The 24,491-nt window shown below is 44.7% G+C and overlaps 1 protein-coding gene across 1 annotated transcript in view; it reads left to right on the top strand.

Annotated features, from left to right (window-relative positions):
• Positions 1–370: 370 nt before the first annotated feature.
• LOC143982765 (cytochrome P450 2C8-like) overlaps positions 371–24,491 on the top strand; it is a 62,551-nt gene continuing 38,430 nt past the window's right edge. Inside the window, exons 1-2 of the mRNA XM_077481760.1 lie at positions 371–541; positions 23,259–23,421. Coding sequence (XP_077337886.1) covers positions 371–541; positions 23,259–23,421 — 334 coding nt within the window. The remainder of the gene's footprint in view (positions 542–23,258; positions 23,422–24,491) is intronic.

Below are 24,491 nucleotides of genomic sequence, written 5' to 3' on the forward strand. Positions count from 1 at the left end.
ATTCTGCTGTCAGCGGGCTACCCCGCTGACAGCAGATGAGTCATAGTTGTTAAGGATGTGGGGGCCGCTCCCTCCTTAACAACAAGCTATTCACAAATCAATTTGAATCATTTGTTACTTCGGACGCTTCAAAGACCCAAGTAAAACAAATTAATTTTGTTGTTTCATTATAATGTATTTCAGATTCATTAAAATTTGTTAATATTGTTTGGAGATTCGTATACATTTTGATTCATTACGAACCACATATGAACTTTCTGTTACATGTAAACAGTATTGGGTGAGGCTCATTGTTAATACAGATTTTGTGTGTGTTATGTTTATGTTTTTTTTTATGTTGCAGAGCAATTGGTAGCAAATTTCAAGGCCAATGGATTCTAGCACGCTGATCCTGTCTCTCTGTGTCGCCTGTTTGATATTCTTCATGTTAAGAAACAGAAATAAAAAGTACGAGAACCTGCCTCCAGGGCCTTCTCCTCTCCCTTTATTGGGAAATGTACTGCAGCTGAACATGAAAGATCTGCCTAAGTCGTTCATAAAGGTGAGAGGGAGCAGCTACAAGGGGTGCAGCAGGCACATGACCACTGAGATAAGGGGGACCAAATTAAGTTGCTCCTCATGTCATGTGTGCTTACTTTAGGATTGGTTCTTGAAAGTGCAACAAATTAAGTATTTTCATCACTTTGTGTCTTATGATCAAAAACAGAGCCAGTACAGGTGGGAATAAGATATGTAAAGCTGAAGTTTAGAAATGGATATATTTGCATAGTTACATTGATCCAGCTTGGACCAAGGTAAATATATATGTGTCCTACCTGAAGATCCCAGAGGAAGATGAATGGTGTATCGCCAATTGTGGTATGTGGCATCATGCCATAAGTATATAGCAACTATTGAACACCTCTGATATGGGAATTTTACTTACGGTATACTTCTTGTTACCACAAATCATAAAGAGACAAATATGGAAAACAATCATTTTTTTATACAAATTTACTAAAAATTACCATAAATGGTCCACACATATTAATAAATAAGAAAATTAAAAAAAGAGCAAAATACACACACACACACACACACACACACACACACACACACATATACATATATATATATATATATATATATATATCCTTGAAATAGTTTGACAAGCTTTGTGGGTTTTTCCTTCTTCTTCAGGACCGACAAGGAGATTATAACATATAATGGGCTGTGCAGAATAGGAAATAACCGGTAATGCAAGGTAATGGAACTTTATAAAGATGGCCTCGACTTGCTATCAATAAATCCATGAATTTTCAACTTCTTCATAAGTGATTGAACAGTACTAACGGGCATATTCAAGGGTCTGGATATCTTTTTATATCCTTTTCCATCTAATAACTTTCATTACCTTGTTAACAGGTCTTTTGGTAGTTCTTTTTTGCTCCCCATGGCTCAGTATCTAGCCTGCTCAGTGCATCCACATGAGAGATAACAAACCCATTGACTGTTTATATGCAGACTCTGACTGCAATTTAAAAAGTCACAGATGTGGGAAATTAACCTTTGACCACTTAAACCCCCTTCCTAACCAGACCAATTTTTAGATTTCAGTGCTCTCACTTTTTGAATGACAATTACTCAGTCATGCAGCACTGTACTCATATGAAATTGTTGTCCTTTGTTCACACAAATAGAGCTTTCTTTTGGTGGTGCTTAATCACCCCTGGGTTTTCTATTTTTTTGGGGCTATAAATAAAAAAAAGACAGAAAATCCTGTAAAAAATGCATTTTTCTTAATTTCTGTTATTAAATTTAGCAAATTAGTAATTTTTCTTCATAAAGTTTGGCCAAAATGTATACTGCTACATATCCTTGGTAAAAAATAACCTAAATCTGCATATATTATTTTTCCTTTGTGAATTGTTATAGAGTCTACAATCTATGGTGTCAATCATTGAAAATGAATAAACAGTAAATCACCCGTGCTACATATGGTAATTAGCGATAAACTTGCTGCTGCTGTTCATGACATAAGTCAAAATGTGAAAGAAAATGGGCATACCACAGCGCAAACAAGCTTATTTGGGTAATAGTAAAGTGCTAATGCTAATAAAGCATAATGCATATATACAACTCCAATTACGAAATTGCTTTACCAAGTGCTAGGCTTGAACAAAATCTGTCAAAAAAACAATAAAAAATGAGATTCATAAACAAGCATGTAAACAGTGAAAGTTCAAATAAATGTGCAAAAAAATATGTACAATTCCAATTACAAAATTTATTTTGCAAGTGTTGTGCCCTATCTAAATGTGTAAAAAAAAAAAGTGAAAATTCATAAACCAGCATGTAGCCAGTGAAAGTTCAAATAAATGTGCAAAAATGCATATATAAGGTTCCAATTGCAAAATTTCTTTCCCAATGCTGCTGTGCTAACAATTCATAAAATGCTGAAATGATTGATATCCACGCAGGTGACAACGTGTTCCAACCCCCTCCCCCCCGTGGTTAGAAAGACTCACCAGATCCACTGAAGCAATACTGCATTGTGGGTCAAACAGGCTTAGTCTGGTGAGCAGGGTGATGAGACGCCAACTCCAGGATACAATCCTTTTGGTGATGTTTCAAACTTGGACATAAGAAGAAAGAGCTCACATACTATAGATCATCTTTTTATTCAGTGAAAATCAAGCAAAGTTCCATAGTAAAAAACAAGGCTGTAGCATCAAAAGACAGTCTGCTAGTTCCAGAAGGCAGCAGGTTCTCTCACAACCGTATTTGCATTTCAACATATGATGTAACATCACTGCGGTGTCATAGTCTGCCCTGATGCATTTCGCCCCTCCCTCAGGGCTTTATCACAGGGCTTTGATAAAGTGCTGTGGGAGGGGTGAAATGCATCAGTTGCAGACTACGATACCGCAGTGACATCACATCATATATGTCCTCTGGCGACCCACGATCGTCTTATACAAAGGCAGAGTGGGGAACTGCCTTTGTAAACAAGGCAATTCTCCGTTGTGACAGGTGACGCGTCAGAGATCTACTGTTCCCAGTGATCAGGAACAGTGATTGCTGTCATGTCCCTGGTAGCCCATCCCACCTAAAGTTAGAACACGCTGAGGGAACACATTTAACTAGGGTTGCCACATGTCCGGGATTCACCCGGACAGTTCGGGTTTGGAGTCAGACTGCCTGAAACCCGGACACATTATTCAGACTGGACTATGGCTTCCCAGCAGGTTTTCTGGCTGCAGTTGGCTAAGCTGAGAGTGTGTGTTACACTCTTTTTCACACTGCCCAAAGCCAGCACTAACAATACTAACAATTTCCCCACCCCCTGCCCGCTGTACTGACAGGAGAGGAGAGAGGGCTCAATCTGCACCTCTTTCTCCCCCCCCCCCCACTCACCCTTCTGTGTCTGCCCACAATCCAATCCCCGGTGCTGTGTCTCAGAAAAAGGATAGTGGGGGTCAGAAATTGGAAGTCTAGCAGCCTTAGATACATCTGAATGAGAGGTGCTGACTCCCAAGGGGTGAGTGAGCTCACCATCCATCCCTGTCTGTGACTGAAGTCTCCCTCCTCTTCTCTCTCCTGCCTCTGAGTGAGTACACTAAAAGGTAAAACAGAGTTATCAGAGCATCCCTTACATCAGAGTTCCCCTTTACACCAGAGGCTACAGTGTTCTCCCCTTACATCAGATTCCACTCAGTACATCAGAATGCATAGTGTTCCCCCTTAAATCAGGGTTCCCAGAGCATCCCTTAGAGGCCCCAGAGTTCTCTCTTACATCAGAGTCTGTAGAATCCCCCGTACAGTGAAAGGGAACTCTGCCAGTTCAGATGTAAAAGGGGAACTCTGTGGGCTCTGATGTAAAGGGGGACTCTTGTTATTAACGCCATATGATTAGAAATGTAATTTAATAGCAAAATATATCTATAGTTCATACTATTAAAAAATATGCTGTGTGCCACTAAAGTGTTCGGGGTTTGATTTGAAGAATAGGTGGCAACCCTACATTTAACCCCATTGATCGCCCCCCTAGTGGTAACCCCTTCCCTGCCAGTGACATTTAAACAGTAATCAGTGGCTGTTTATAGCACTGATCGCTGCATAAATGTCAATGATCCCAAAAAAGTGTCAAAAGTGTCTGATCTGTCCGTCACAATGTCGCAGTCACACTAAAAATCCCAGATTGCCGCCATTACTAGTAAGAAGAAATAAAAATAGTAAAAATGTCATAAATCTATCCCCTATTTTGTAGACACTATAACTTTTGTGAATAACCAAATAAATATACGCCTATTGCGATTTTTTACTTTACCAAAAATATGTAGAAGAATACATATCGGCCTAAACTGATGAATAAATTAGTTCTTTTATATATTTTTGTTGGGATATGTATTATAGCAAAATGTAAAAAAAAATTTTTTTTTTTTAAATTGACGCTTTATGTTTGTTTATAGCGCAAAAAATAAAAACTGCAGAGGTGATCAAATACCACCAAAAGAAAGCTCTATTTGTGGGAAAAAAAGGAACATTCATTTTGTTTGGGTACAGCGTTGGATTACCGCAATATTGTCAGTTAAAGTGACGCAATATCGTATCGCATAAAATGGCTTGGTCATTAAGAGGGCAAATCCTTCCTTGGCTGAAGTGGCTAAACATAAAACTTGCAAAATAAATTTTGCAATTGGAATTGTATTATTTTTTTTGCACATTTATTTGAACTTTCACTGACTACATCCTTGTTTATAAATCTCCGTTTTTTATTGTTTTTTTGGCACATTTAGTTCAAGCCTAGCACTTGATAAAGCAATTTCGTAATTGAAGTTGTATATATGCTTTTTTGCACATTTTGAATTTTCACTGGCTACATGCTTGTTTATGAAATTTCACAGATTTTTTTGTATTTTTTGCACATTTAGTCTATATTGTCACTAGCACTTTACTATTACCCAAATAAGCTTGTTTGTGCTGTGGTATTCCCATTTTCTTTCACAAATCATTTAAAATTGATTACACCTGATGTACTGATGGCCTATCTCATTTCTTGAGACACCAACAAGCCAGGAAAGTACAAATACCCCCCAAATTACCCATTTTTGGAAAGTAGACATTCCAAAGTAATTAGTAAGAGGCATGGCAAAAAATTTTAAGTTGTAATTGTTCCCACAAATTCTTTGCAAAATGAAGATTTTATTTTTTTTTCACAAAAATGCCAAATTAACAGGTTATTTCTCACACACAGCACATGCATACCACAAATTCCCCCCCCAAAACACATTCTACTATTCCTCCTGAGTATGGCAATAACACATGTGTGAGACTTTTACACAGCCTAGCCACATAGAGAGGCCCAGCATGCCAGTAGCACCTCCAGGCATTTTAGGAGCATAAATTACACAGATAATTCCTTGACATCTTCTTTTAATTTTGAAGGCCCTGGAGCACCAGGACAATAGAAACGCCCAAAAAATTACCCCATTTTGAAAAGCAAACACAGGGGGGTGGCTGAGCATGGAAGGGGATGGCTGAGCATGGATGGGGAGGCTGAGTATGGATGGAATGGCTGTGCATGGATTGGGATTGCTGAGCATGGATGGGGATGGCTGATCATGGGTGGGATGGCTGAGCATGGATGGGGATGACTGAGTATGGATGGAATGGCTGAGCATGGAAGGGATGGCTGAGTATGGATGGGATGGCTGAGCATGGATGGGATGGCTGAGCATGGATGGGATGACTCAGCATGGATGGGATGACTCAGCATGGATGGGATGGCTGAGGCAGGAATGGGCACATAGCAGCGCTGTGGGCACTACAGATCCAGTCCACATTGCTGCTGCACCTGATATCCCCCCTCCTCTCACACTGTACTGACTGGTACAGAGAGGGGAGAGCTGAACCGGCATGCTTGCAATGGATCGCTCCGTCGTTTGACGGAGCGATTGTGTGGTAAAGGGCCGATATCATTGGCCCTTTACCGAGATCTGTGCAGGCGTTCATAGATATTCCCGGATGCGTGCAATTTTGGGAGGACGTTATAGTACGCCCTCCCAGAATTATCTGACCACGTTGCAGCCATCTTTCGGGCTATGGACGGTCGGCAAGTGGCTACCGTATATACTCGAGTATAAGCCGAGATTTTCAGCCTCTTTTTTGAGGCTGAAAGTGCCCCCCTCGGCTTATACTCGAGTCATCGCCGTCTGACTGCTCGATCAGCGTATCGAGCAGACAGACGGCGGACATACTACAATTTGAAAGCCGCGCCTCCTTCTCCGCCTCCGCCTGTGATAGGCGGAACACTGAATTTCCCAGCAGCCTGTGTTCCGCCTATCACGGACATCGTCTCATCCTCGTCCGTAGTACAAGGATGAGACGATATCGGTGATAGGCGGAACACAGGCTGCTGGGAAATTCAGTGTTCCGCCTATCACAGGCGGAGGCGGAGGCGGGGCTTTTGAATTTTAGAATGGCCGCCGAGGCGATCCTGGCAAGGCACGGGACGGAGGCAAGGCAAGGCACGGCACGGGACGGGACGGAGGCAAGGCACGACACGGGACGGAGGCAAGGAGGCAAGGCACGGCACGGGACGGAGGCAAGGAGGCAAGGCACGGCACGGGACGGAGGCAAGGAGGCAAGGCACGGGACGGAGGCTCGGGACACAGGTAGGCTGGACACACACACACACACACACACACACACACACACACACACATGGACACACACACACAGGGATGGATGGATGGAGACACACACACACAGGGATGGATGGATGGATGGAGACACACACACACAGGGATGGATGGATGGATGGAGACACACACACACAGGGATGGATGGATGGAGACACACACACACAGGGATGGATGGATGGATGGACACACACACACACAGGGATGGATGGATGGATGGACACACACACACACAGGGATGGATGGATGGATGGACACACACACACACAGGGATGGACGGACACACAGGGACGGACACACACACAGGGATGGACAGGCATATCTCACCCTCGGCTTATACACGAGTCAATAAGTTTGCCAGTTTTTTGGGGGTAAATTGGGGGCCTCGGCTTATATTCGGGTCGGCCTATACTCGAGTATATACGGTAATTGCCATTTTAACCTGTGTGTGTCAGCTTGTATGTCTGTACCAAGGCCAAACATTTCAGGGTATGTAAACATTTGATCAGGACCATTTGGATGATTTCTGTTATCCTTATGTTTTAAAAAGAAGCCAATCAATAATGTGATAATGAATGGCTTCATATGGTCACTATCCTTAAATAAAATACAGTTTTTTGGAATGATCAGTCATATTTTTAATATTGACATGGGAATCTATAGATAGGCAACTCCTATCCTCATATTGATTAGTGGTTCCAAATTAATAATAACTACTGCAGTAGGGAACAGACACAAAAGATACACTCTTTCCAAATAATGTTCTGCTTTATTATGACGCAATTGAAAGTTTTTATACACATGATTACGTAGGTATCACATTAATATTACAATTGTTTATGGTAACAAAGGGCGTAACATAGGCAGACTAATTCTAATTAGGACTCAAAAGAATGCAAATATGTAATGAAAACATTATTAGATCCGTGTGCCCAATGATGGCAGTGTGCAATACATACAAAATAGAATACAATTATATACAGAACTTACAAATTTCCTTTACAGTCTCCTCTATTTTGATCAACATTTTGATCACTAACCATACCTGCTATCATCTTTAACCTGGAACCTCCACTGGTGGAGGTAGTCCTGGCCAAAGAGGCAAAAACTCCATTGTGGAGAAAATAACAGCTGAGATGCTTTTTCATTACAAAATGAATTTTCATTGTAAAAAACAAATGATTGATAAGACATATTTACAGAGTACTGACTGTACAGTCCTGTGGCCAGAATGGCCTTCTAGCTTAATTGTTGGCATGCTGACTATCAGCATATGTAAACACAGACAATTCTACTTAAAATGGAAGAGGTACAAAAGACAATATGACTTCAACATGGATAAACTACTTTTCCAATCACATTTTATATATAAATAAATATATATATATACAGTCATGGCTGAAATTGTGGGCACCCCAGAAATTTTTCCAGAAAATCAAGTATTTCTCACAGAAAAGTATTGCAGTAACACATGTTTTGCTATATACATGTTTATTCCCTTTGTGTGTAAATTGGACATAATGGCACACAAAATTCCAAAAATGGGCTGGTCAAAATTCTTGGCACCCTTTCAAAATTGTGGATAAATAAGATTGTTTCAAGCATGTGCTGCTCCTTTAAACTTGCCCTGGGGCAAGTAACAGGTGTGGGCAACATAAAAATCAGGACACATCTCATTTCTCAACCACCTATTACAATTTTGAAGGCCCTGGAGCACCAGGACAATGGAATTGCCCCCAAAATGACCCCATTTTGTAAAGCAAACATCTCAACGTATAATCTATGAGGCATAATGAGTCTTTTAAATGGTTAATTTTTTTCGAAAATGTCGGAAAAAAATAAAAACGCATTTTTTTTTTTTTCACACAAAGTTGTCCATTTATAAGATATTTCCAACACATGGCAAATACATAGCAAAACTGACACCACAAAATACATTCTGCTACTCCTTCTGAGTATGGCGATACCACATGTGTGTGCCTTTTACACAGCTTGGCCACATACAGAGGACCAACATCCAAGTAGCACCATGAGGCGTTCTAGGAGCATTAATGACATGGCAACCTATAATTTTTGAAGGCCCTTCATTTTTCTAAAACATAGCATGCATATACCAAGTATTGCAATCCAAAATAAATTCTATTGCAGAAAGGGTAAAAAAAAAAAAAGCATTACCAGTGCTTTTAGTCGTTTCCACAGAGGAGAGCACTGGTCTATACCGCAGGCAGGGATGTGCTTAGCGACAGCAATAGTAATTATCCAGGCAGCAGGCAGGAATATTGTCTTTAGTCAGCACAAGGATATTGTCAACAAAGCACCATCCATAGAAATTGTCCAGGCAGAGCCAGCCAGCACAGGCATAATATTAGCCCTGGTACACTGCAGACACTCATTATTGTACCGCTCTCCAGCCCTTCATAAACATACTGCCTCTTGCTACAGATAAATCTTTGCATAGTCCAGGTAGCGGTGTGGTCCATTCATGCGGCAGGCAGAGGCATGATGGCAGTAAGTCAGCAGAAGGGTAAGGGTCGCAATCAGGTAAGACCTGTGCACGGGCTAGAGGCTTCGACCCACCCAAATCTCTATGAAGCCTCCGGACTCCAGACCCTAATCCGGAAATTTTGAAACCCGGAGAAACCAAAAAAATGTTTTTCTCCATTCGGAAAAGCAATTCTGGAGCCCCTCACATATGTGAGACCCCTGTATACTACAGTAGCAGGGCAACAGATCCGTCCAAGCGATAGGCAAAAGCATACTCCATAAAACAGGCCAGGGTCAGTTCACATGCAAGTAGTTCAAGCGGTAGGCAGTAGTGTAGTTGATAAAACAGGCCAGGGTCAGTTCAAGTGGAAGCAGTCCAAACGGTAGGCAGAGGCATAGTCACAAAACACTTTTCCACTTTTTCCACTACATTGTATACAGTAGTGGGTGTAAAAATAAAACCTTAAAACTTCTAGTAAGGACCCTCCTATAAAATTATTTCCTCTGTTACTCTCTGTAGATTCTGCTAATGCCAAAATTTCACAATTTCTTCCAGGGGATGCAAACTTTTGAGCACAACTGTATGATAAAAGGGGAAAAAAAAATCAGATAGCCATCAAAACATAGAACCATTTGACCTGAACAGAGATGTTGTAATATCTCCCCTTATATATAGTGGTGGCTTTTGACGTTTCTGGATAAATTACACCCCTGAACATATTCTTTTATAGGATAAGATACTTTTAAGCGATACTTATGTATCCACAATGCTATATCTGTATAAATGCATACATTTCACATGCATTTATGTTGATACATTCCTGCACTGCACATGTATGGTATAACTATGTCATATTATTTTGGATAATAAACATTTGTTATTGTTTTACTTTCTTTATTAGAGATCATTCTACTATTATGTACAACCCATGATATGTTTTAAACTATTTGTCAGTCCTGAAGAAGCAGGAAAAACCTGCAGACCATTTATGGGTTTTTTTGTTTTGTTTTTTTATTAAATTTGCAATAAAATGTGATTGTTTTATATATTGGTTATTTATGATTTGTGGTAACCAATAGTATAAAGTCCCATATCAGAAATGTTCAATAGTTGCTATATAATGATAGCTGCTAGCTACCGGGTCCTGTGCCAAGCAGCCTCCCTCCTACTTAATGAAAAAAGGAGTGTGCTAGAAGTAGAATTGCAAAGTTTTGTGCGAGTGGGTAAATTTCCAGGCTTGGCTGGCAGCCATGCTTGGGTGTGTTTAGATCTGGGTTGGGAGTGACTCAGAGTAGAGCTAGTGACTCACAGACAGCATCACCCAGACCTTCTACTTCTGTTGGGGGCCTTTGGGGGAGCTCCCCAGTTTGGGTGACCTTGGGCCTGGGCTCAGGAGCGGACGGGACCCTCTTACAACCCACGGAGGTATCCTGATCAGGAGGCGCAGAAGGAACAAGATAGGACAGGGGGAGAACACTGCTGGGTAAGTCTCCAGGAGTTCCACAGAGGCAGCAAAGAGGGCTGGTGAGTAACACACAGTCAGGAAGACTGGGGATGCATGCCTGAGAGGATTGGGATGAGCAGTCTGGGATGGGTGCAGAGCCAGTCGGGCGGATTGTGGTGGCACGGGCAGTGGAAAGGGGCAGCTGCAGCCCCAATGGCTGGCAGTGCCTGAAGAGGTAGTGCTGGGAGCAGTAGCCATGTGGACAGTTAGCACTGGGACTTCCTATATTTTTCTACACTAAAGAAGCTCATGGTCCCTGCCTGCAAAGGGCATCTGCTTTAGGCCTGGTTGAGCCAATGGCAGGCCTACAAATCAGTGCTAGCTGGTCCGGGAAGTGCAAGCAAGTGATGTTCTGGAGGAAGAGAGGAGATTGTATATACCGTTAGCGTATATAGTTCAGCCCCAACATTGACTTTCAATCATCTGGGCATCTCATATTTCCCTATCCCAATCCAAGTTAATTCCCTTCAATAAAAATACAAAAAAAACAAGTACAAGGACTGTTTCTTGTCTCTGGATGCTTGAAATCGTGTGCCTGTCTGGGCAGGGTGACAGGCAGACCCCAACGCTTAGCAGCCCTTACGAGGGTACCGTTACAGGAGGTTACTTGCTCAGCACAGGTGTCATTCAGAGAACACTTTGCATTTTCTCAATTAATTCAAAGCATCCTCTGATTGGACAAAACAGAGATTACATGAAAAAAGACACAAGTCCATCTAGTTCAACCACAAATAAAAATAATATCATACAATCCCATATACCCAATTCTATGCCCACAGTTAATCCAGAGGAAGGCAAAAAAAACCCAGCAGAGCATGATCCAATTTACTAAAGCAGGGGGAAAAATTCCTTCCTGATCCCCCGAGAGGCAATCGGATTTTCCCCGGATCAACTTTACCTATAAATATTAGTACCCAGTTATATTATGTACACTTAGGAAATAATCCAGGCCCTTCTTAAAGCAATCCACTGAGCTGGCCAGAACACCCTCTGCAGGGAGTCTATTCCACATTTTCACAGTTCTTACTGTGAAGAAACCTTTCCGTATTTAGAGATGAAATCTCTTTTCCTCTAGACGTAAAGAGTGCCCCCTTGTCTTCTTTGTTTCCTGTAAAGTGAATAACTTGACACCAAGTTCACTATATGGACCCCTTATATATTTGTACATGTTGATCCTATCCCCCCTTAATCTCCTCTTGTCAGGAGAGAATAAATTCAGTTCCTCTAATCTTTCCTCATAGCTGAGCTCCTCCATGCCTCTTATCAGTTTGGTTGCCTTTCTCTGCACTTTCTCCAGTTCCTCAATATCCTTTTTGAGAACTGGTACCCAAAATTGAACTGCATATTCCAGATGAGGTCTTACTAATGATTTGAACAGGGGCAAAATGATATCTCTCTCTCTGGAGTCCATACCTCTCTTAATACAAGAAAGGACTTTGGAAACCACAGCTTTGGCACTGCATGCTATTATTGAGCTTATGCTCTACCAAAACCCCCAGATCCTTCTCCACTATGGATCCCCCCAGTTGTACTCTCCCTAGTATGTATGATGCATGCATATTCTTAGCCCCCAAGTGCATAACTTTACATTTCTCAACATTAAACCTCATCTGCCACATAGTCGCCCAATTAGACAGAGCATTGAGGTCGGCTTGTAAATTGGAGATATCCTGTAAGCAGGTTATTCCACTGCATAGCTTGGTGTCATCTGCAAAGACAGAAATGTTACTTTTGATCCCAGACCCAATATTATTTATATAGATGTTAAAAAGTAAGGGCCCCAGCCCTGAACCTTGGGGTACACCACTGATAACCTTAAGCCATTCAGAGTAAGAATCATTAATCACTACTCTCTGAATTCTGTCGTTTTCTATCCATTTACAAACTGATATTTCCAAACCTGTAGACTTTACCTTACACATGAGCCATGGGTGTGGAACTGTATTGAACGCTTTTGCAAAATCCAAGTATACCACGTCCACCGCCACCCCTCTGTCCAAGGTTTTACTTACCTCCTCATAAAAAGAAATCAGGTTTGTCTGACAACTTATGTCTTTCATGAATCCATGCTGTCTGTTGCTTACAATATGTTTTTTCCTGCAAGAACTTGTCTGTGTGTTCTTTTATTAATCTCTCCAGTATCTTCCCAACTATAGAAGTTAAACTAACAGGTCTATAGACTTTGTTCCCTTTTTAAATATAGGCACCACATTGGCCCTGCACCAATCCAGTGGTACTATTCCTGTCATTAATGAGTCCCTAAAAATTAGATACAATGGGTTTGAAATTACAGAGCTCAATTATTTTAGGATCTGTGGGTGGATGCCATCAGGTCCAGGTGCTTTATTCACCTTTATTCTGTCCAAATATATCTGGACCATATCACTTTTGAGCCATTATGGATTTGGGGCTGTGTCACTATCACCCCCATTATGGACATGAGCTCCCCCATGCTCCTTTGTATACACAGAGCTGAAGAAAGTATTTAATAAATTAGCCTTCTCTTTGTCCCCAGTCACCCACTCCAGATTATTTTGTAAAGGGCCTACACGCTCAGACTTGACCTTTTTACTATTAATATATTTGAAGAATTTTTTGGGGTTTGTCCTACTATCTTTTGCAATCTGTCTTTCATTTGGAATTTTTGCATCTTTCATTTCCTTTTTACATATTGTTATATTCTTTGTAACATTTAAATGACACTAGTGTTCCTTCATTTTTATATTTTTTAAAAGCTCTTTTCTTATAGTTTATAGCTTTTTTAACTTTGGCCGTGAGCCACATAGGTTTTATTTTTAGCCTTTTAAACTTATTGCCCATGGGAATATACTTTGCAGTGAGATCTTTTTGAAGAATTCCCATTTCTGTTCTGTGCCCATTGATGCCAATATTCTCTCCCAGTCTAGGTGGGAAAATTTGCTCTCTTGAAATTACCGTATTTATCGGCGTATGACACGCGCCAGCGTATAACATGCACCCCAAGTTTAGGAGGGAATTTTAAGTAAAAAAAAAACTTACATTTAAATGCCCATCAATGCAGCCTTATCAGTGTCCATCTGAAGCCTTGTCAGTGTCATTTGCAGCCTTGTCATGCAGCCTGTCCTCATTGCAGCCTTGTCATGCAGCCTTGTCATGCAGCCTGTCCTCATTGCAGCCCTGTCCTCATTGCAGCCCTGTCCTCATGGCAGCCTTGCCTTTTATTTTTAAAAATGGCGCCGGGTAGTTCTCGGCCACCATCGGCTGCTCTCGGCGGCCGATAGCCGCCGAGAGCGGCCGATGGTTGCCGAGAACTACCCGGGCCGAAGGCGGCCGAAAGCCGCCAAGAAAGGCCGAAGGCGGCTGAAAGGGATCGACGTATAACACGCTCCCGCGATTTTCCCCTGATTTTAAGGGGAAAAAAGTGTGTGTTATACGGTAAGTGTTTTTATCTTTCCTGTATGTGATTTTTGCTTACAGCTAACATCAAATGAAATCATGTTATGGTCACTGCTACCCAGGTGTTCCTTTATCTGAACATTAGTAATACGCTCTGCATGGTTTTGAGATTACCAGGTCCAACAGAGCATTATTCCCAGTTGGGGCCTCAATAAACTGGACCATAAAATTGTCCTGTAATAGGTTTATACATTTTTGCCCTTTAACTGTCTCAGCAGTGTCATTACTCCAGTCAATTTCTGGGTAGTTAAAGTCCCCCATTATTATCACTGTCCCAGCCCTTGCAGCCCTTTATATCTGTGCAAGGAGCTGAGTCTCCACCTCCTCATTAACATTGGGTGGTCTATAACAAACTCCATAGATTAACTTTGAATTACGCACATCTGTATGCAGTTCTACCCATAATGTTTCAGACTCATCACACTCTCCGTCCACCAGGTCCTCTTTCTATGGGGATTGGCCAGGTATGGCACATGATACCTATATTGGTCCAAGCTGGAACAGTGTTATTATGCAAAAACATCCATACATAAATTTCAGTTTTAATAGAAGTGAAATAACATTTTCTCATGAAAAAATTGTTCCATGACTTTGTCTTAACAAAATTAATGCTTTGATTAAAAAATTACGTTTTAAGGGCCCTTTCACAACATGGCATAGTGGTAACGTGCTAAAAATGTGAGTTACTGCACATTTACGTATCACCTACCACAATGCATAAACACAGTTTACCAGCATTACAGAGCATCATAATGCACATTTTGCTTTGACTGCAATAAAAAAATAAAAATAAATGGAGCAGGAATAATTTCTCTTGTGTTGGAGTCCAAAATGTAAGTGCTATGGTAACACAGCACACCGAAATACACAATAAAGCATGTTGTGATGCATGCACTACTGTGATATGGCCCTAAAATAATGATGATCAAAGTTCTTATCTCTCAGCTTAGTTGAGTCAAATCCATTTTGGGTAAACTAAATTCCTTTCATCTTAGCATCCCAAGTTCACAGGTGTACTGTTATTTTTCTTTATGGATTCTTGATTGATGAAAAAAAATGAAAAAGGAAATTTGCTGCATATTTAATACTTACCCTTCTGGCGAAGATGCGTCAAGTCTTTTCTTTTGCCCGATGGACGCATGCAGGGGCGGATCGGGGGGGGCAACGGGGGGCAATTGCCCCCTCCGAGAAATTGGTGATTGACAGGCCAGTCAGCTTACGAGTGAGCGGACAGGAAGAAGAGTGTGTGGGTTAATGAGCCAGCGCGCCAGTCGGCAGGGTCAGCAGCTGAGAGAGAACCTGAGCAGGCAGGTCAGCGGATGAGCGAGGGGGGGTCGCCAGGTGAGTGTGTGGGCATGCAGGGCAAACATCGAGTGAGGGGGTGGGCTGGTCCACAGGTGAAAGGAGAGACTGGCCAGTCAGTGAGCTGGTGGGTGGGGAGCAGAGAGATGACATCATCTCTCACTGCCGCTCTGCATCACTGCAGTCCGCCCTCAATGTACAGCCGCGGGCAGCAGAGAGATTACAAAATCTCTCTGCTGCCTGTCTTCACTTGAAAATCTGCACCTTAGCAGGCCAATGACATTAAGAAACGTGTGGCAGGTGATGTGAAGATCAGCAACATGTGGCAGGTAACGTGGCAAGTGTAATCCGCAAGGTGTGGCAGGTGACGTGGCAAGTGTAATCTGCAATGTGTGGTAGGTGATGTGGCAAGTGACAATCAGCAACATGTGGCAGGTGATGTGGCAAGTGTAATCTGCAATGTGTGGCAGGTGACGTGGCAAGTGTAATCCGCAATGTGTGGCAGGTGACAATCAGCAACATGTGGCAGGTGACATGGCAAGCGTAATCCATAAGGTGTGGCAGGTGATGTGGCAAGTGTAATCTGCAATGTGTGGTAGGTGACGTGGCAAGTGACAATCAGCAACATGTGGCAGGTGATGTGGCAAGTGTAATCCGCAATGTGTGACAGGTGACGTGGCAAGTGTAATCCGCAATGTGTGGCAGGTGACGTGGCAAGTGACAATCAGCAACATGTGGCAGGTGACATGGCAAGTGTAATCCATAAAGTGTGGCAGGTTATGTGGCAAGTGTAATCTGCAAGGTGTGGCAGTTGATGTGGCAAGTGTAATCTGCAAGGTGTGGTAGGTGATGTGGCAAGTGTAATCTGCAATGTGTGACAGGTTATGTGGCAAGTGACAATCAGCAACATGTGGCAGGTGACGTGGCAAGTGTAATCCGCAATGTGTGGCAGGTGATGTGGCAAGTGTAATCCCAAATGTGTGGCAGGTGACGTGGCAAGTGACAATCAGCAACATGTGGCACGTGACTTGGCAAGTGACAATTAGCATCTGGTGGCAGGCAAGTGACAATCTGCAGCTTGTAGCAGGGACGTGGCAAGTGACAAGCTGCATCTGAAGGCAGGTCAACGTGGAAAGTGACACACTCGGGGCTCCCAGTGATTCTGTATTATGGTGAGTTGAACCATTTAATTTTATATTACAATGTAATAATAGAAATAATGCGCTTCAATCATCCTGACACCATAACAACCATGGTGCAGTAATGATGAAAGCGCCAACACCAGCCATTTCCTGATAAATTGCCCGCAAAAAAATTATTTTCTGCCAGTGCCCCTCCCGAGACTAGACTCTGGATCCACCCCTGGATGCATGCGGGTTGATTTCCTAAAACTGGAGAATGCAAAATCTGGTGTAGCTGCTCTGCATAGAAACCAATCAGCTTCCAGGTTTTGTCAAAGTTTAATTAACCACTTGACCACTGGGCACTTAAACACCCTTAATAACCAGACCAATTTTCAGCTTTCGGTGCTCTCGCATTTTGAATGACAATTACTCAGTCATGCAACACTGGACCTATATGAAATTTTTGTCCTTTTTTTCACACAAATAGAGCTTTCTTTTGGTGGTATTTAATCACCGCTGGGTTTTTTTTTTTTTGTGCTATAAAAGAAAAAATACCGAAAATTCTGTAAAAAAACGAATTTTTCTTTGTTTCTGTTAGAAAATTTAGCAGATTAGTAATTTTTTCTTCATAAATTTTGGCCAAAATTTATACTACTACATATCTTTGGTAAAAATAAGTACAAATTGGTGGATATTATTTGGTCTTTGTGAAAGTTATAGAGTCCACAAGCTATGGTGCCAATATCTGAAAATTGATCACACCTGAAGGACTGACGGCCTATTTCAATTCTTGAGACCCTAACATGCCAGAAAAGTACAAATACCCCCCAAATGACCCCTTTTTGGAAAGAAGACATTCCAAGGTATTTAGTAAGAGGCATGATGAGTTTTTTGAAGTTGTCATTTTTTCCCACAATTCTTTGCAAAATCAAGATTCTTTTTACTTTTTTTTTTTTTTTCACAAAATTGTCATATTATCAGGTTATTTCTCACACACAGCATATGCATACCACAAATTACACCCCAAAACACATTCTTCTATTACTCCCAAGTATGGTGATACCACATGTGTGAGACTTTTACACAGCGTGGCCACATACAGAGGCCCAACATGCATGGAGCGCCATCAGGTGTTCTGGAGCACCCAGGACAATTCTGACATTTCTCTCCTACATGTAAAAATCATAATTTATTTGCTAGAAAATTACATAGAACTCCAAAACATTATATATGTTTTTTTAGCAAACACCCTGGAGAATACAATGGTGGTCTTTGCAACTTTTTATCTCGCACGGTATTTGCGCAGTAATTTTTCGAATGCTTTTTTTTGGAAAAAAAACTGTTTTGTGCTTAAAAAAAAAAAAAACACAGTAAAGTTAGCCCAATTTTTGCATAATGTGAAAGATGAAGTTACGCTGAGTAAATAGATACCTAATATGTCACTCTTCAAAATTGCACACGCTCGTGGAATGGCGGCAAACGTCGCTACTTAAAAATCCCCATAGGCGACGATTTACATTTTTTTTACTGGTTATATGTTTTGAGTTACAGAGGAGGTCTAGGGCTAGAATTATTTCTCTCGCTCTAACGTTCGCAGCGATACCTCACATGTGTGGTTTGAACACCGTTTTCATATGTGGGCGGGACTTACGCATGCGTTCGCTTCTGCATGCGAGCACATGGGGACAGGGGCGCTTTAAAAAAAACATTTTTTTTTATTGTTCATTTTACTTTATTTATTTTAGTTTGACATTTTTTTCCCCAAAAATAATTTTTTTGATCACTTTTATTCCTATTACAAGGAATGTAAACATCCCTTGTAATAGGAATATGGCATGACAGGTCCTCTTTACAGTGAGATGTGGGGTCAATAAGACCCACATCTCACCTCTTAAGCCCCGTACACACGAGCGGACTTTTCGACATCCAAAGTCTGACGGACTGAGTCCGTCAGACTATTCGATCGTGTGTGGGCTGCAACGGACTTTAGCTTCGCTAAAGTCTGACGGACTTTAGAAATGAAGCATGCTTCAAATTTTCCCGACGGAACTCCGCCGGACCCGGTCCCTTCGAAAAATTCGCTCGTGTGTGTGCTACTCCGACGGACTAAAACCGACGCTAGGGCAGCTATTGGCTACTGTCTATGAACTTCCTACGTCGAATCCAGTCGTACGTCATCACGTTCGACTCCGTCGGAGTTTGGTGTGATGGTGTGTGGCCAAGTCCGTTCGGTCGAAAAGTCCGCCAGAACTCCGTCGGAACTCCGTCGGAACTCCGTCGGAACTCCGGCGGAACTCCTTTGGAGGTCTGTCAGACTTAATCCCTCTCGTGTGTACGGGGCATAAGCTGGGAAGCCTGAAAAAAAAAAAGATTCTGGCTTTGATCGTATTAGCGATTCGGTAGAAGCACCGGAGGGCGGAGGGCGGCGGGAGATGTCTATGGCTGGGTATTGCAGGGTATCACCAACTATGGCTGGGTACCTCAGAGCATGGTGTTGCAGAGTACTGCGTTGCAGAGCATTGCAGGGTATTGGCGGGTGTTGCAGAGCATTGCAGAGTGTTGCAGGGTATTGGCGGGTGTTGCAGAGCATTGCAGAGTGTTGCAGGGTATTGGCGGGTGTTGCAGAGCATTGCAGAGTGTTGCAGGGTATTGGCGGGTGTTGCAGAGCATTGCAGAGTGTTGCAGGGTATCGGCGGGGGTTGCAGAGCATTGCAGAGTGTTGCAGGGTATCGGCGGGGGTTGCAGAGCATTGCAGAGTGTTGCAGGGTATCGGCGGGGGTTGCAGAGCATTGCAGAGTGTTGCAGGGTATTGGCGGGTGTTGCAGAGTGTTGCAGGGTATTGCAGAGCGTTGCGGAGTGTTGCAGGGCATTTCGGAGTGTTGCAGGGCATTGCAGAGTGTTGCAGGGCATTGCGGAGTGTTGCAGGGCATTGCAGAGTGTTGCAGGGCATTGCGGAGTGTTGCAGGGCATTGCGGAGTGTTGCAGGGCATTGCGGAGTGTTGCAGGGCATTGTGGAGTGTTGCAGGGCATTGCGGAGTGTTGCAGGGCAATGCAGAGTGTTGCAGGGCAATGCAGAGTGTTGCAGGGCAATGCAGAGTGTTGCAGGGCATTGCAGAGTGTTGCAGGGCATTGCAGAGTATTTGCAGGGAATTGCAGAGTATTTGCAGGGAATTGCAGAGTATTTGCAGGGAATTGCAGAGTATTTGCAGGGAATTGCAGAGTAATGCAGAGTATTTTCAGGGAATTGCAGAGTAATGCAGAGTATTTGCAGGGAATTGCAGAGTAATGCAGAGTATTTGCAGGGAATTGCAGAGTAATGCAGAGTATTTGCAGGGAATTGCAGAGTAATGCAGAGTATTTGCAGGGATTTGAGGGGTTAATTTTCGGTGAGCAGCGATGTGGGCACTGCAGATGCAGCCCACATCGCTGCTGACACCGATCTCTTCCCCCTCCGCTGTACCGATCGGTACAGAGAGGGGGAGGGAGGAACCGGCGTCATAACATGACGCCGGCTTGTTTACAAGTGATCACTCCGTCATTTGACGGAGCGATCACGTGGTAAACGGCCGCGATGAGCGGCCGTTTACCGTGATTCGTGATGCGCCGGGTCCACTGGACCCAGCGGTCACGGATGCTCTCGTGTGCGCGCCCCAGGGGGCGCGCGAGAGCAGAATTCTGGGAGGCCGTTAATTAACGGCCTCTTAGAGTTAAACAACCGCCCTGATGCCGTTAATCGGCAATGGGCGGTTGTTAAGTGGTTAAACAAATGGAGTTGCAAGATGATTGGCTACCATGCACATCTGCATCAGGTTATTGCACTCTCCAGTTTTGAGAACTCAGCCTCATGGCCTCCTCGCTGCACATTGTGGTTCGTTTCATTAGCCACTATGTCACGACTGTTGTTCAGCAGAAGGAAACACGACTTTTACAATGAGACTTGGTATCTGCTACATCTAAATATGTCATATACCAATGATGCCAGTTTGACTCCACCACCCTCCGTGAGGGGGGAAGCCTAATTTCAAATTCTTCCCAGAGATACCTGTTTCGTGGACAACTGTCTAAGGCCGCGTACACACGGGCGGACTGTTCGCCCAACCTTGTCCGCTGAACAGTGTTTGGGCGGACAGTCCGCTCGTGTGTGGGCTTTCAGCGGACAGTTTCAGCGGACAGTTGGACGGACAAAGTCTTTCGGAAATTCCGAAAAACTGTCCGCTGAAACTGTGTTTGAGCGAACAGTCCGCCCGTGTGTGGGCTTGTCCGCTGTACTTTCGAAATGAGCGGACTGTTCCCGCTCGGAAAGTCCGCCCATTTCGAGCGCGTGTACAGGTAGGCGGGGCCCGCGAAGGAGACATCGCGGGCTCCGCCGCCTGGAATGGGCTTAAAGGGGAACCCCAACGCCGAAAAAAATCGGCGTGGGGGTTCCCCCCAAGTCCACACCAGACCCTTGTCCGAGCACGCTACCCGGCCGGCCAGGAAAGGGGGGCGAGCGAGCGCGCCCCCCTCCTGAGCCGTACCAGGCCGCGTGCCCTCAACATGGGGGGTGCCTTGGGGAAGGGGGGGCCGCGCGGCCCCCCCACCCCAAAGCACCTTGTCCCCATGTTGATGAGGACAAGGGCCTCTTCCCGACAACCCTGGCCGTTGGTTGTCGGGGTCTGCGGGCGGGGGGCTTATCGGAATCCGGGAGCGCCCTTTAAGAAGGGGGCCCCCGGATACCGGCCCCCCACCCTATGTGAATGAGTATGGGGTACAATGTACCCCTACCCATTCACCTGTGAACTAAAGTACAATAAAAAACACAACACAGAGAAAAAATATTTTATTGCACAGCTCCGGGGGTCTTCCGTCTTCGGGGGTCTTCTCGCCGGACTCCTCCGCTATGTGTGTGTAGCTCTTTTGCTAGCGGAGGAGTCCGGCTTTCTTCCTCCCCGCCGCCGGCCTCTTCTCCCGACTTCGGGGGTCTTGTCCCCCTCTTCGGTTCTTCTGCCGGGCCACCGCGCCTGGTCCGGTGGCCCGGTCTTCTGTCGCCGTCTTCCGTCGCCGCCTTCGGTTCTTCTGCCGGGCCACCGCGCCTTCTTGTAGCTCTTTTACAGGCGGTGGCCCGGTCTTCTGTCGCCGCCGCCGCCTTCCGTTCTTGTTCTTCTTCTTGTTCTTCTTCTTCTCCTGGAGATGTTGACTCGACGATCTCTCCGGCCGGAATGCCAGAGCCGCGCTGTGCGGTCACTTATATAGTGACAATGGGGCGGTGTCACATGGTATATGTCACATGGGTTGGTCACATGGTGACCCCGCCCCCTTACGATGTCATAGTCCCCATGTGACATCAACCCATGTGACCAACCCATGTGACACCGCCCCATTGTCACTATATAAGTGACCGCACAGCGCGGCTCTGGCATTCCGGCCGGAGAGATCGTCGAGTCAACATCTCCAGGAGAAGAAGAAGAACAAGAAGAAGAACAAGAACGGAAGGCGGCGGCGGCGACAGAAGACCGGGCCACCGCCTGTAAAAGAGCTACAAGAAGGCGCGGTGGCCCGGCAGAAGAACCGAAGGCGGCGACGGAAGACGGCGACAGAAGACCGGGCCACCGGACCAGGCGCGGTGGCCCGGCAGAAGAACCGAAGAGGGGGACAAGACCCCCGAAGTCGGGAGAAGAGGCCGGCGGCGGGGAGGAAGAAAGCCGGACTCCTCCGCTAGCAAAAGAGCTACACACACATAGCGGAGGAGTCCGGCGAGAAGACCCCCGAAGACGGAAGACCCCCGGAGCTGTGCAATAAAATATTTTTTCTCTGTGTTGTGTTTTTTATTGTACTTTAGTTCACAGGTGAATGGGTAGGGGTACATTGTACCCCATACTCATTCACATAGGGTGGGGGGCCGGTATCCGGGGGCCCCCTTCTTAAAGGGCGCTCCCGGATTCCGATAAGCCCCCCGCCCGCAGACCCCGACAACCAACGGCCAGGGTTGTCGGGAAGAGGCCCTTGTCCTCATCAACATGGGGACAAGGTGCTTTGGGGTGGGGGGGCCGCGCGGCCCCCCCTTCCCCAAGGCACCCCCCATGTTGAGGGCACGCGGCCTGGTACGGCTCAGGAGGGGGGCGCGCTCGCTCGCCCCCCTTTCCTGGCCGGCCGGGTAGCGTGCTCGGACAAGGGTCTGGTGTGGACTTGGGGGGAACCCCCACGCCGATTTTTTTCGGCGTTGGGGTTCCCCTTTAAGCCCATTCCAGGCGGCGGAGCCCGCGACGTCTCCTTCGCGGGCCCCGCCTACCTGTACACGCGCTCGAAATGGGCGGATTTGCCTCCGCCTTACGTGGGCGAGTCCGTTCATTTCAAAAGTTGAGCGAACTGTTTGCCCAACCTTGTTCGTCAAACAGTCCGCTCGTGTGTGGGCAAGTCCGCTCATGCAAATTTTGAGCGGACTGTTTGATGAAACTGTTTGCCGAACAAGGTTGGGCGAACAGTCCGCCCGTGTGTACGCGGCCTAAGACAGGAATTTCCCTCACTTTGGAAGATTTTCTCTGACTTCTTGTTGTGAAGTTAAGGGCCACATCTCTAATGATACAAAGACAGCAAATAAATAACCTGGCAGGATTATAATCCTTCCTTACTTTATCCAAAATTAAAAAAAAAAAAATATCTATACAAAGACTTCTTTACATATTGCAGACAACAGGTGTGAAGTTCAGAGTAGGTAAAGCAATAACAAATGTGTTTTCTTCTTTTAGCTTGCGAAGATCCATGGAGATGTATTTACTGTCCACTTGGGAAGAAATGCAGTGGTGGTCCTTCATGGATATGATGCTGTTAAGGAGGCTCTAGTAGACAACTCAGATATTTTCGGTGATAGAGCAAAACTTCCTGCAGGACAACTTGTATTTAAAGACTATGGTATGCAACACCTCTAATCAAATGTAAACCCTTCCTAAAAGAGCTAAGAGAGCTACCAAAGCTGACCTCCTTCTGAAAATGCTAGCTGGATGTTTTGCTGATCTACTCCAATACTTTGCAATTCATTGACATGAAACAAGTATTGAGCAACTCACAGTTTTAATATCCTCCTGTCCTAATGCCAGACCTTTTTCAGGCGTTGTGCCAGTAGAGATTGCAGTCCCATTCACTACCAAAGGAAAACCATCTGTTGTTAGTTGAGGGCAGAGGTCAGCAGCACTCTGTCCTGTTGCAAGCTATTCTGCAGGGTTGCTGTCAGCGGAGACTGCGGTCCCATCCACAGACACCACCTCAAGCTGCAGGTGTGAGTTGCCGATTGCATTCTCTTACTGGAGCACCTGCAGAGTTGATTGTTGCAGGCAGAAGTCAATAGCACCATACTCTGAAATATAGCTCTTCTGCTGCAGGCTCACAGGGATGTTACTCCTCAGCAGAAAAGTCTATTGAATCCCCAGTCTCTGGAACTAGTGTCTGGGGATAGAGGTTCACCATCTCCTGTCCATGGAACCCAGAAGATGTTATCGGTGCTGGACAGAGACTAGCAGAGCTCTGCTCTATTGTTAGCACTTCAGCTTTGGGGATGGCAATCTCCGGAGTTTCTACTGCCAATCCTATGGCATGCTCCTGAACGTGTTCTAGCAGTTCCCTGTATACCCTTTCCAGGTGTTGTTCTTTCCTTAGCAAGTATTCCTGATCAGGTTTAAGCTCTGAGACCCCTGCATACCGAGCATAGCCTCTCTGTATTCTCACCCATTGCTGCTGGGGCTGCTCTCCCAAGAATTTCATCCACAACTTCCGTTGGTCACTGGCCTGTTCCTCTGGGATTGGATAGCACTGGTACATACTGGTACATACCAGAAACCTGGAGAGCTCCAGTCTTGAGCTCCTCCTGAATCTGCTGCCTGAGCTCCAGGTATGGATCTGCATACACAGTCCTGGGGTATACTGAAAGGGCGATCTGCAGGACCCCCTCAAATTCTGATGCCAGATCCATATCTCTGCTGGGGTGA

Source organism: Lithobates pipiens, unplaced genomic scaffold, assembly GCF_037356315.1.
Source record: "Lithobates pipiens isolate NorthernLeopardFrog02 unplaced genomic scaffold, aLitPip1_a1.2 Scaffold_1, whole genome shotgun sequence".
In the NCBI taxonomy this organism is placed as follows: Eukaryota; Metazoa; Chordata; class Amphibia; order Anura; family Ranidae; genus Lithobates; species Lithobates pipiens.